Source organism: Agelaius phoeniceus, chromosome 8 (assembly GCF_051311805.1).
Source record: "Agelaius phoeniceus isolate bAgePho1 chromosome 8, bAgePho1.hap1, whole genome shotgun sequence".
NCBI lineage: Eukaryota > Metazoa > Chordata > Aves > Passeriformes > Icteridae > Agelaius > Agelaius phoeniceus.
Window position 1 is genome coordinate 14,955,197 of NC_135272.1, and position 14,033 is coordinate 14,969,229.

The 14,033-nt window shown below is 38.3% G+C and overlaps 1 protein-coding gene across 1 annotated transcript in view; it reads left to right on the top strand.

Moving 5' to 3' along the window:
• Window positions 1-14,033, top strand: part of CDC73 (cell division cycle 73) — a 102,323-nt gene that overhangs the window by 5,164 nt on the left and 83,126 nt on the right. The window contains exons 2-7 of the mRNA XM_054638831.2: window positions 528-633; window positions 1,597-1,666; window positions 2,663-2,725; window positions 2,813-2,865; window positions 3,235-3,323; window positions 4,652-4,868. Of these exons, the coding sequence (XP_054494806.1) occupies window positions 528-633; window positions 1,597-1,666; window positions 2,663-2,725; window positions 2,813-2,865; window positions 3,235-3,323; window positions 4,652-4,868 (598 nt within the window). The remainder of the gene's footprint in view (window positions 1-527; window positions 634-1,596; window positions 1,667-2,662; window positions 2,726-2,812; window positions 2,866-3,234; window positions 3,324-4,651; window positions 4,869-14,033) is intronic.

Below are 14,033 nucleotides of genomic sequence, written 5' to 3' on the forward strand. Positions count from 1 at the left end.
ACTCCTTATTTTAATCTTTGGGCACTGTTTTGAGCCCTTTGCTCCCTAGACATTGGAATTTATGTCCCAGGTTCTCACTGTGCTTTCTCTGGTGCTGAGCATTCTGGCCTGTTGTACCTGAAGATGATCTAATGCTTTATTTCATTTGCAGCTCAGTTCTGTTTGTCTGGCTGTCTCACATGTGATAGACAGTTCCTTTGATAATCAGAATGAATAGTGTGAATGAGAGGCGATGTGTACTTACATTTCCCAAGTTTTGCTTGTTTATTTTACAGCATATTTATTTTGGCTTATTTTGTGAAGGATTTTTTAAATAATTCATACAGTAAAGAGGCAGCAAGAACTCATCTCCCTCACCTGTATTTGTTAGCACAATTGAGAGGTCAGTAGTTTGGCTATAGCCTGATAATAATACTAACTGGCTTTTTAAACTGTCATCCGGAAAGAAAAGAGAACTTTTCTAAAAGAGGATGTGCTTGAGACAGAGATGGAGAAATTAAATGCTACAACCTTTTCTTGTGTTACAGGACAGGGAAAGAGGGCCAGCCCAGGGAATACTACACTTTGGATTCTATCTTGTTCCTGCTTAATAATGTGCACCTTTCCCATCCTGTCTATGTCCGTCGTGCTGCAGTAAGTAGACCATACAAAATGGGATTTTTGTCTTGTGGTGACGAATGTGTGTAGTTATTTTCAGGGACTGATAAATGCACTTGTGTGTGGCTGGGGAAAGTGAGAATGAGATGCAGCAGAGTGTGTGAGTGTTTAAAAACAATCACCTCTGCAGAAGGATCACATGACAAGTCCTGTCAGGGTGGAGTATCTTTCTTGACAATTCACTTCCTAACAGATTATCCCTTCAAACCACCGAATTATGTTTACAGCAAGAGTTTGTTAACCAATTATTAACAGTAATGGCAGCATTTATCATGATAGTCTATGGACATAGTTGTTTCCAGCACTAAACTATTTCAGGAGTACTTTTGTCCATCTGTTTTGTGGAGTGATCCCAATCTAGATGATCCTTTAGTGCCTTAGATGGCAAGGATCTGCAGAATGGAGAAAAGCTGAACAGCTTTGGAGTGGACTTTGGAAGTAAGCAATCCAATTAAAAAAAATTACTGGTTAAGCCCTACAAATAAAGGAATTTTAAAAAAGTCCTTTTAATTTCTGTTTGATTGTTTTCTATGAGGCCACTCTTCGTCTTTCCTTGTGCTTCATTGTTACCTGAGACAGCAGTGCTGTGTTGGAACTACACAATTGAGATACATGATTTCCATGTATCAACACAGAGTCCTGGCAGGGAAGTGTTTGTGTGTGTGATAAAAGCTAGTTCTTGATCTTACTAGAAAGTTAGAAGGAAGAAGGCTGCTCTCTCTTTCAGTTTTGTAGCAGGCTGTATGTTTAATTTTATGTAGCTGAACATCCTCTAGGATGTGTTGTACTTTAAGCTTGATACTTAAACTTCCTTGGGTGGCAGGACACATGGTCATGTCTTGGTGTGAATGAGTAGTTTTCAGTAAAAGTAAAAAATCTTCAGTGAGTAAAAATCTGTGAGGGAAGAACAGTTTAATGTCACATCTGCTGTCTTTTCAGACTGAAAACATTCCTGTGGTAAGAAGACCTGATAGGAAAGACTTGCTTGCATACCTAAATGGGGAAACATGTGAGTGATGTGTTCTTTTGACTTGGACACACAGTGCTCTTCACTGCTTCATATTCATGGCACAAGTGAGGGCTAGGAGGGGAAGGTTGGGTAACAGTAGGCAGTTTGCATCTTAACTGAATGTGCTGAAACTTCTCAAAGTTATTATTTCTTGCATTTTTAATTGTGTTCTTAAATTAACTGTTTTGCTTGGATAGGAGCTGTATTCCTACATGCACGTTTAGAGGTGAACATTATTATTCTATTAACCTACTCTAGTTAATAATTATGTGTTAGAGTGCTTAGCATGTATGTTTTTTCCTTCTCTAGACTATGGGAGGCTTTCAGTAGTACATTGATCTTGAATGCAAGAAATGTGTGGGATGAAATCTTCAGTTTAATAAAATGTATGGAATCACTGCTTTGTCAGTCTGCCAGATTTGTCTAGCATTTCATTATCTTGAATCTTTTTGTTAGCAATAGTCAGAAAAAGAGGTTTCTCTGAGAAAAACAGAAATATCACCTTTGTAAGATCCTCTGCTTTGTAGGTGGTCTTTAGATTTTAAGTATCCTGGAGTATGATATTATTTCTGTAATATGATGAGTAAAATCACTTTATATATACATTTTGAAGGGATCACCAGGTTGTCTTTTTTAAAAAAAACAAACCTAGACAATCCAATACATCTTGATTTTAGAGTCTAATTCTCATTGTGTCTCTGTGTTCTTTTATAGAGATCATAGAATCACTGATTCATTTATGTTGGAATGGACCAGAAGAGGTCACCTGGTCCAATCCACTTTTCAGAGAAGGGCCAAATGACCCCGAGCAACATAATTTAACTTTACATTCAGTCAGGTTCTGACTAGTTCCACTAGTCCTAGTGTTTGACCACCTTTGCTATCTAATATGTAGAGCTTCCATTGTTGCACTTTGTCTGTTGTCCTTCTTTCTTTTATACCCAAATATTATTGCAAATATTTTCTTTTTAAACGGAATGTTCTGTTTGAATGCAGCAACCTCATCAAGCATAGACAGAAGTGCTCCACTTGAAATTGGCCTTCAACGATCCACTCAAGGTACAGCTTAACTAAAAAATAACTTTGAGGTTATTTTATAAAAATCTACTACAATCTTGCATTTTTAATATCCTCTTTTTCTTGTAGTTAAAAGAGCAGCAGATGAAATATTAGCAGAAGCAAAGAAACCAAGAATAGAGGTAATGACAGTGACTGTCATCAATACAAATGGTTGGTGGAGGTAAATTAGCGTTCATCTGTTTTTGTAGGAATTCCATTGGGTTACCTGTCCTTTGGTGTACAGGTAACATGGGAGTGGGAACTGGAAGGGGTTAGAGCTCCATGGGAATGGGAACTGGAAGGGGTTAGAAGTTAGACTTGAAGAATTGTGATTCTTGAGGAAACTTCCAATGCTCTGCACTTAATGATAATGCCCAGATCCAAAATCATTGGAAATAAAGATTGTCCTTGTAAATGTGAAGAAAATACTTCTGAATAGCTTTAATTCTAGCTGTATTTATATTTGAAAAGAGAGTGCACAAGAACTTGAACGTGACTGTTCCTTCCAGGATGAAGAGTGTGTGCGCCTGGACAAGGAGCGCTTGGCAGCTCGGCTGGAAGGACACAAAGAGGGAATCGTGCAAACGGAGCAGATCAGGTGGGTTTACTGCTCCTAATGCTTAATTACAGGATGGAGAACAATTTCTGCTAAAAGCAGCCAGTTTTGCTTCTGTCCAGCAGCTCTCAGTGGAAATTTCCCTCTTTGATACTCTCAGTGATATTCAAGGAGTCAGATGTCTTCAGTGACAGTGCAGATTTGAGGCATTTATAAAATCCATAATTATAGCTAAGCACATGAAAAATATGTATTTTGAATGATTTCTTACTATCTCTTATATAGGTATACTTAAAGGAAACTATAGGAAAAAAATCTGATTGTGGCATAGGTAGAAAGCATAAGAAAAAAATTAAAAGTATGTGTGATTTTTGTATAAACTACTAATGTGGTTGCTACCTTGAGTGTATTACAACTTTGCAGTGTTGCACTGAGGGTTACTGTGTGTTGTTTGAATTAGTTTATATTCTCTAGTTACCAGTTCTTTTAATGCTGAATGTAAACAACTACCCCTTTAAAACCAGTACAAATATTTCCAGGTGGTGAGTTTCAACTCTATGCTTGACCCTGCTGTACACCAAGTAGCAACACAAACAAGTTCCCTTCCCCATATCATATTTACGAAGGAGAATGCTCACAGCCAGTACTTACATTAATTTTTTCATGTATTCTGAAATGAAGAACAGCCCCATGTAATAGTAAATTTGGTATGGACAGTTAGTGTTGTGCAATTCAGTCTTGATCATTTTTCTTCAGCTCACCTGCAGAACAGTAGGGCTCACTGACAGCCCAATGCTGTGTTTACAGTTAAAACAAACACAGGTGTTGCACTCTTGGACTCGAGTGAGTTCTCTCAAACCCAGATTAATGTGGACAAGGTTCCCACCATCTGTTGTTTGCTGACCTGCACAGTCTGAGAAGGTACCACATCTTCCAAGGGACCAAGTCCACAAACTGCACCTCAGCCAAGGTTTAGAGCAATGCTTTGAAAGCCTCAGAGCAGCCAGGTGTTGGTTGACAAAATTGTAATCCACTAAAAATAACAGGGAACTGAAATTTGAATGTTGCTATAAATGAAGGTGTTAGTCCTGATGCTTTACATTTGAGTTCTTTATTTTTATTTGGTATAGTTGGGATTTTTGGATGGTATTTGTGTTAGTACTGTGAGTCTTTTGTTACACAATGGATTCACATGTCCAAAACAGCAATGCCAAGCCTATATAATCTTTCAGTGTATATTTAAGGTGACTGTTTTGTGGTTTATAGTACAGCCTTAAAGTTTGGCAGGATGAAGTTACTCGTTCACAAATTCTTTCAGAAGAATTGTTTGTGCAATAATTCAGTCTCTGCTGTTACTTTTGCTCATTTAGGTCCTTGTCTGAAGCTATGTCAGTGGAAAAAATTGCTGCTATCAAAGCCAAAATCATGGCAAAGAAAAGATCCACTATCAAAACTGATCTGGATGATGACATAACTGCTCTTAAACAGAGAAGTTTTGTTGATGCTGAAGTGGATGTAACTAGAGATATTGTCAGCAGGGAGAGAGTATGGAGGACAAGAACTACAATCTTACAAAGCACAGGCAAGGTAATGCTCTGGATATGAAGCTGGGTTTTATGATCCCTATGGCAAACTGCATTTTGATTTTCTGTATCTAATTTGTTAATCAGAGATGACAGGGGGATTATGCTCAGTGTTCCATGTAAAGGTGGGCTTGCAGGGCTGTTGGCACAGTGACAGAAGAGTTTGTCCTTATCGTGTTACAGTAAATCTAAATTGTATCTCCAGCTACTTGTTTCAGCCATTTAAAAGATACTAAGTAATCACCTAATTCCTCTTAACCAAAGCTGGCTTGGGCCCTGCAGTGGGGAGGGCTCCAGGAATGGATTGCAAACAGACCTGAGTGGGGAGTAATTGATAGAAAGAACAACACAGGTACATTGAAAGCCCAAAGGCCTCTACATGGTGGAAATCACCAAAGAAGTAAGGAGGAAAAATGCTGTAATGGACAAAACCAGAGAGTGTTACCATGAAGAGGGTTTTGTCCCTTGATGCTGCTTTGGGCCACACTTGGTTAGGTGCTGTTCTGAACGTGGTTGCAAGCACAGCTGCCAGCTTGCTCTCTTTGGACAGTGAGTGAGGCTTTCTTTATTGCAGAGCTACTTGGCACTAAATTTCTCAAGGAAGCAGTAAGTCAATTTCTAAAAGATTTCAAGGGTCTTTTTTCCTGAGGTTATTGTCTAACTGCATCCTTTGCCTTCACTACTTCTTTTAAGTATTGTCACAGGAAAATCATGTTTAGAAATAAATGAACTCTCAGTCTTCATTTATCTTATTTTTAACAGTGTTTTACGTAACTCTCAACTTCCCAGTATTGTCCCAGGGTAGAATCATTTAATTCATGAATGATGGGGTAATTACTGGGTATGTGGCACATTCCTGTGTGCCACCTACAGAGTGAGTGTTGCTTCACTGAATCTCAGAGATTTGTAGCAGCCTCGCTGCTGAGAGCTGATAAATTGGTAAAAGCTTTGATGTTTTAGTCATTGGGAAGATTTGTACCAAAGGAATCTCTGTAGCTCTTCTTCTTTTTGTGAATCATTCATGGCATTCCTATCTCCACTTGTCTTCCAAGTGAAATTGCAAAGATAGTAGGGAAGAGAATGAATGTTTTTGTTGTAGTATCCCTGTAGTACCAGTGAGATGAGGTAGTGACTTTAAGCAAAACATGACCCAGGGTGGAAGACAAGAAACAAGAGGTGAAGTTTGCTCTTGGATGCAGTTACTGTGAGCAGCCTGATGAGTGTATGGGCATAACAGCAAATCTTCTATTTCGGTTTGTGCAGGCTTGCAGGAACATTCTTGGTAGCTTGGACAGCAATCACCGAGTGTTAATGTTTATATTTTCCAACAAGTAGCTGTGAAAGTAAGTAGATAGAGAAACATCACATGTTACTGAGGGCTGTGATTCAACCCAGAACAGCTCAGGTTTTTCATTTGTACTTTGGTTGGGAGGGTTGTTTGGTTTTTGGGTTTTTTGGGTTTTTTCCTTTTTTTTTTTCCTCTATTTCAAGAACCTTTGTAAAGACCTTCTTGAAGCTTGTAAAGAAACTCGGGTATCTTGTCTCAAGCAAATTTCTTCCCTTCTTCCCTGTTCCTTTTAAAAATTTTGGTCAGGGAAGCATGATACTGCTCTGCCAATGCTGTTTTGACTCTTCTATATGATACTTCAATTGCAGATGTGCTTGATAAACCCATACTGAGCAGATAATTCTTTTTATTGTAAATTTTCACTATCTGCAGTCTCTTGAATCCTCCTAGAGTATTTAAAACCAAAATTGACTTCAACAGTATATGCCTTTTTAATATCTGAATTCCTTTGGAACTCCTGTGTGAATGGTAACAAACAGTGAGCACTCCTAAATGTAAATTTTGTTGTTTCTTTGCAAAAATTGCTTCAGTCCAATGCTGCTTCTGAGGCTCTTTTCCACAGAGAAACACCCCTGTCTGTGTAGGTTTTCCCAGTGTTCTCTGTAAATAAACTAAGATGCACAAACAGCTTAAGATGCAAAAAGTACACAAAAGTAAAAGGCCATAGTACAAAAGAAATTCTTGACCTTTTCAGCTTACTGACAGGTTTCCTCTGCTTTTGATATGTTTGAAGAAAATATTGATTCCCCCAGCAGTATGCTTCTCCAAATTCTTCATAGATGTCAAAAATATTAACTGTATTGCTGAAACATTTACTGTTTCTCCTTTTGGACATGCTTCCCAGTTCTGAAGTTTGCTTTTATAGAACTGTTCCAGGATGTTTTTTTAAGTCTCTGGTGATGTAGTGTTCTTTTTTAACATTTAAAAAAGTTCTCATGACACTTGCATTCTGTCCTTTTACCTGCTGCTTTTTTTGCCAGCATCTTCATTGTCACAAATCTCCCCTTGCTGAAATGACAGTGATAGATATTTTCCTGGCCGTGAGTTGTTTTTTGGTTTATGAGAATGTGTAATTTGAGTTCATTGATGCTCCTGTTGTAGAAGGTGCTTTAGCATTCCCAGTTTATTTCAGTTTATTTGACCCTTAAGATTTCTGTAAAGCATCACACAGGTCCCTTGTCTGTGTGACCTCTCTGCTACCCTCTTTTGATCAGATCTTGTATTGATTCCTGGATGTCTTCTTACTGATTTCTATGAGGTTGCTATTGTTTGTAAAATCAGGCATTTCAGTTCACCTGTCCTCTTTTGGTTTTAAGATTTCTGCATTTGCATTTATCTGCTTGCTTGTTATGTTTTGTTTAAAACTTTTTGTTGAGTTCTTATTCCATAGTTTTCTGTATCATTATTATGCAGTTCTACCTCTTTTGGAAAGTCAGTGTTTGATTCCTAGTAGATGAATCATCCCACTGTCTTGTTTTAAATTTTGTTGGCTTTCCCCAAGTCTACTGCAGTCTTCTAGATTTTTATGAATAATGTGGCATTTTTATGTGATCACTTCAGAGCCAAATTGCATCTGTTTAGTATAAGGATCTTTTTCCTTCTCATAGTAACTTAATTTTAGAACTCTTTGACAGCATATATTGTTTAAAGGAATTTAATTTCAGGAAGAGTTTGGAATCCATACATAGATTATTTAATGTTGTAAGTGTTTGAAATGTTAAGCTTTGCATCAGTGCTCTGCACAGTTTCCGTTGTATGAGTGTTTTTAGATAAATGGGAAGCTGTTTTGTAAAACAAACCATTGAATACCTAGAAAAAAACCTGTTTATACTGAAATTGATTCTTTCCTTTCACATCCTTCCTCTACCCTTCTTTCCTAAAAATCCTTTTGTTTTTATGATCTTCTGTAGCAGGCAACAGCAATCTTTTCTGAAGGAAAAACCTCCTCAATTCATCTCTACTGTAAATGCATTTGGCACTTGAATTTTTCCCATGGGAACAAATTCAAGTAGCATTCACAGGTGTATTTGGAGAGTGTGTTTTTGTCTGTGACTGCTGCTGTACTTGATTTATATTTGGTAATTTATCTTTAATCTCCCAGGTTGCTCAGAACTATTTCTTAGATAAGCAGCAAGGTAACTGGGTGGGCTCTTAAAGCTGGATTCTTGGAAATGCACTAATACTGGCCTTGTGCATTTTTAAATTTGGTAATGAACTAGTATTCTGATATGGGCAGCTCTGAGCAGTTCAGATGTTCTTAAAAAAAGAAAAAAAGCCTTTCATCCTTTTCTCTGTGGAGTGTGGTGAGCTGACCTTGGTTGGTTGGATGGATGGCAGGTGCCCACCAAGCTGCCTTCCTCCTCAGCAGGATGGCTGGGAGAAAATAAAATGCAAAAAAATGTGTGGGTCAAGATAAAGGCAATTTATTAAAAACAAAGGATGTGTGGGCAAGCAAAGGAGGACAAAAGATGTGTTCTCTGCTTCCCATCAGCAGCAGGAAATCTCCAGGCACTTCCTGGGGAGCAGGGCTTGGGTACCTTGAGCAGTTGCTCCTGAAGACAAATATTTTAACAAGAAATGCCCTCCTCCTTCTTTCTCTTAGCTTTTACTGCTGAGCAGATGCTGTGTGATGGGGAATATCCCTGGAGTCAGCTGTCCTGGCTGTCCTCTCTGTCCTGATCCTGCCCAGCCCCATGGAGTGGTGAGGGGGCAGCCTTGGGGCTGGGTCAGCACTGCTCAGCAGCAGCCAAAACACTGGGCTGCTGTCAGCACCTCTCTGCCTCCCAGGGCAGCTAAAACAGAATTAACTCCACCTCAGCCACACCCAGTTCATGGGAAAATGCTACAATTTATTGCTAAAACTTTAATTTTTGGCCAGCACTCTTCAGTTATCTTTTCTCACAGTTGCAAGTATATTAGAATTATATTCTCTCAAGTGAACTCCAACCCTCTGTACAAGGAAATAACATAATCCAGCCTGTCAAAGATATGGGAAGTCTTAAAGGTTATAGCACATAACCTTTCTAAATCTCTACAGCTAAAAAGCTGAACAGTGGCTGCACACTCCTGATGTGGGTGCATGGTCCAGGCAGACACATTGACACATCTGTCAGCTGCTGCTTTGGTGCATTTCTCAGCTTTTAGCACATCTGTAAATATTTTCTCCTTCCTGAGCCCTTGTGTAAATCTTTGGAAGACTTTGCCAGGCATTATATGGCAATGAGTGACCTGTATGGCATCCTAACATTACTGCCTGCCTGGAGACAGGCCAGGGAAAAGCTCTGCACTAGAACCATGTAAGTTGGACAGGAGAAATTGCATTTGAGGTATACACATTTCTAATGGAGTTAGGTGTGTGTCAAATCTAAGAGTGATGGCATGTGGGCTCTTTCTGCAGGTAACTGTTTATAGTGGAAAAACTGTTCAGAGTTGCTATGGGATCAGAGTTAGGTGGAGCTGAGTCTCTGTAGTTTCATAACCTTTACATCATGAAATTGTATCTTTCTGTAAGTGTAACCTTGTTCCTTTAACTGTATATTACTTACAAGGTCAAGGTTGACATGTTGAAGCAATAGTCTGTTTTTTTTTTCCTTGCTGTTGCTTCACTGCTGCAGACTGGTGAATTTGATTCTCTTGCAGTCTGGGTAGTTATATTGTTCCTGCTTAATATATACAAAAAACTTCCTTGATCTTTATATTTTTATATCTTCTGTTCTTATGTGAAAGACTTAGACTGGGCTATCCAGCACATTTTCTTAAGTTTTGTGCTGAAAGCATAGACATCTTATACTGTATAACAAGTAATTTGATTAAATGAACAACTTTGTTTTTTAAGCCTTCATAGATTTTCCGCTTTTATATCTTTAGTTATTGCAGCCCTGTTGTAATGTACTAGTTACCTGTACTTTCTTTGGGAAGGTTACCTGATGCCCAGTGTATTGTTATCCATGACACAAGATGTTAACACAGAAGGGAATAGACTTTCATAGCTCTTGACTGTGAGTTTTATGTATTAAATTTCATAATTTTGATTTGTAGTTCCCCACTGTGCCACCCCTGGTTTCTGGGTATTTTTGTGTGCATGATGAGAGAAGACCAGAGCTGAGCAGGATGATTGGAGTTTATAGCTGACCTAGCTAGAGGGGTTGGCATTTTCCTGCTCTGTGGCATTTACCTGGGATGTACCCCAAATAGATAAATTGCAAATTTATCTAATACAGCATCTGAATTATTCCAGAATGTTATTTTGTGGTCTTCTGTATTCTTGTACACAAGTATTAAAGAGCAGAACTGTTTTTTCCCACATGTGTAGCTTATCTTTGTGGTGGTGATGATTTTTAGTTTTCTCTTACCACCAGCAAAATATTACTACTGCAATTAGTACTTGCATATTTTATTTTCAAAATTCATGTATTTTCTTTATAGGTTTGATCCTTTTCACAGTAACTAGTGTATTTGAAGTAAATGTGAGAAATCATATTTTTTTTCTGATGAATCTTGACCATTCTTACTAGTGAAGTCACCTGTGAGGAGGTTAACACTGCAGTTGTAATTAAAGTTTCAATAACTTAATTTAGCTGGAAAAGCAATTTTGAAGCAAGACTAATAGTATTTTCATCACTTTAGACAACTAAGAGGTCTGAGAGGAAAATTTGCCGATTTTAAGAGAAATGGGTTGTATAAGCATCTTTACGTGTGGGCTCTAGGTGGCAGAATTGTCTCACGTTCCTGGAGTGCACAGCAGTGGGATTTGAATACCAAATTGCAGAAGTAGAGGTGTGCCAGGCTAAGAGGAACTGGTGTCCTCATCAGTGCTCCAGCTGGAGCAGGAGGTTGGCTTTGGAGTGGCTGTGCACAAATGTCACAGGACAGCTGGAGTGCCCAGACTCCACTTTATGCAGGACTGCCTTCCTTAGTAAAACCAGGCAAATGATTTTATTGCTGCCAGGCACTACTGCAAACATTTTGAATGTAGCCTTTAAGGGAAAGATGGGCCAGATTTTAAAAATTGTATTTACATTGAGCAGTAATAAATCTTGTTTTGTCTTTTGCCTTGAATTCGACCAAAAAGTCTGTAAAATAAAGCATTATGTTTCCTGAAAGAATATTTAGGTCAGCTAAAAAGCAATAAAGTAATTCCTTAAACACTGCTCTAACATAACTATGAAAAAGTAAGCATTTCCATATGCTGCATTCATAGGAGAAATAAACTAGGATTATGTATGAAGGGGATTGGAGATTTTATGCTGTACTGTATCTTCAGGCTGTTACAGTGTTGCTGATGTTTCACACTTCTGAATTAACATTTCAAATTAAATATTTCAGTTTTCTTTCATATAATATTCTTGCTATAAAAATTTAGTGAAGATAACATAGAACAAGTGAAAATTGCACATTTTACTGAACACATAGTCCATAAATACACAGGGAGCTGTACAGGGAGCATAGTCCACAGCTATACAGAGAGCAAATATACTCACAGCTATGTTTTCAGTTCAGCTTTAGTAATTCACAGTTAATTTACTGTGGAACACAAAGAAATGCCCAGATTAACTTTTTGGAAAAGGAGCATCTGATTTCTATTTTTTTTCCCCAAATGGTTTGGAACAAGTTCAATTTTTATCAACCTGTTTTTAAAGGCTCCCTAATCTGAAGCTTGACAGAGTCATCATGTGCTCTTAGTTGTTTAGCAATATAAATTCCAGTAGTGTATTTGTGAATTTTTTAACTACCATTGTACTGGAAGCAGGATTGCAGACACCTGTTTATCCAGGTGGTTCATCTACACTCTCCTGTGTGGCAGTGTGCTTGTTGTGTGCCCCAGCATGGCTTGTCCAGCTCCAAGGTGTGCAGAGAGCAGTTTGAGGGGTACCAGGAGTCCCTGCAGTTGGGAATTACAAGAGCAGGGAGGAGAGAAAATCGACTTCAAACTTGGTGAACAGTTTGCAAATTGAAGATACGTATTCTGAAGGCATAGGAGAGTGATGCCTTAAATGATTTTCTTACTTTTTGATTTGAATTTGAGATTTAAATGTGTGCTTTAATTTTAGATGTGCAAAATATTTTCTTTTAAATACACAGTTTATCACTTCATGTTCCTTATGAGCAGTGTTTTAATTTCTGCTGTGCTTTTATGAGGCCATCTCAGTGCTGTTTGCATTTTTCTTCTCATTCCATATATAGGAATGACTGAGGATGTGTGATAGGAATATTGCCTTTTTGGCACAGCATCGTGCCTTTCAGTCTGCCAGTGGCTCTAAAGGATTTAGCAGTATGTCTCAGCATATCAAGCAAACGTGTAAAGAAATGCAGTTGGGGCTCAATTCTTCCTTCTCCAGCCCTACTCCAAGTCTGGACAATGTTTACAGCATTCTGCAGCTCTTGATTTTCTAGGATGCACGTCCAGGAAATCCTTTCTGTCAGTTCAAGAGTTTTTTTGATTTTTATATGTTTTTTTCCTTAGGCTTCTGTTTTTCTGCAGTGAAACATCAGAATGTAAATCTGATTAAAAATTGGTTGCAATTTAGCTATAGGAAACTTTTGAAGCACTGTAAGCTATATTATGTAACAGGGTGTATACTTCTAGTTTTACATGTTGGATTTAAGGTTTCATTCTTGTCAGATGAATGAGATGAAGTATCCTTTTCTTCAATTTTTCTTCCTCTAGAATTGTTTTCAATGAAGCTGAAACCAGTGTTTATCCTTGATGATCACTATTAGAAAAATGTTTGTTTTTGCTAGCATGATGAAGCTGCTGTAGTGAGTAGAAGTCTTTGCTAATGAGAATTGGGGTTATGGTGGGCTACAGAAATTAAAGACTGCAATTTTTTAAAATAAACTGTGATATATTGCAATGGAAGTAGTTTTATTACAAAAGAAATTTAGTTAGTGATGTGACTTCATTAAGCCTTCCTTATCAGAGCAGTCTGATCTGACTGGCCCTGGGATTTCTCCACAAACATCCTGGCATTAAATCACCATCAGTGAGAGTAACTTGAGTTGATGTGTGTTAGTCACTGTGTTGGCAAGGGATAGAGCATCTGTGCAGAGAAACAAATATTTTGATGTTTGGGTTTTTTATCCTCTTCTTTTCTGCTCTGTCCCTCAGACCAGAAGTTTTTGGTGGTAAAAGTGTTGCACTTGGTTTAACTAAGTTTAACTAAATCTAGGGCAGAAGCTAATGGATATTCATATTCTGATCTCTGAAGGGATGAACAGTGAAAGCTTAGCAGTCTTCAACTCTGCAGGGCTTTACAAATCAGCAGGTACATGCAGTGCTCTTGCTGCTCAATCATTTTTCTGTCACAGTAATATAATCCCATATCCCTGACCAAGCCAGTGACCAGCAAGAAGATGATATTAGTTTGAGTGCTTGTTAAAACACTGCTGCCTTTCTTCCCTTCCAAACAGTCATTAGTTGTGGCCCTGGGGGACTTGCATTTTCATGCTGTGGGAAAAAGATATCAGCAAGAACACTTCTGATTCCATGCTTATTAGTGGCTTGTTGTCAGCAGATGGGAGAAACAACCTTGTGGGGTGTTTACCTGAGTTTGGTCCAGGATGTGCAATTTAAGGCTATTAAAGTCCCATGTGTTTAAAGGCCTTGGAAAAGTTCATAATTTGAAATTACAACTCCCTTTAAGACTATATGAACTGTAGGTTTTATGAGTAAAATATGGATGTGAATGTGGGTTGTAACTTCCTTGTGACTGGGAGATTTGGGTTCTGCAGGGACAGTCACTCTGAAGCCATTGCTCCTCTTGTTAATTAGTTCCTCCTTGTGAGTTTCAGAAGATGGAGTAGCCTTGTTTCCTAGAGACA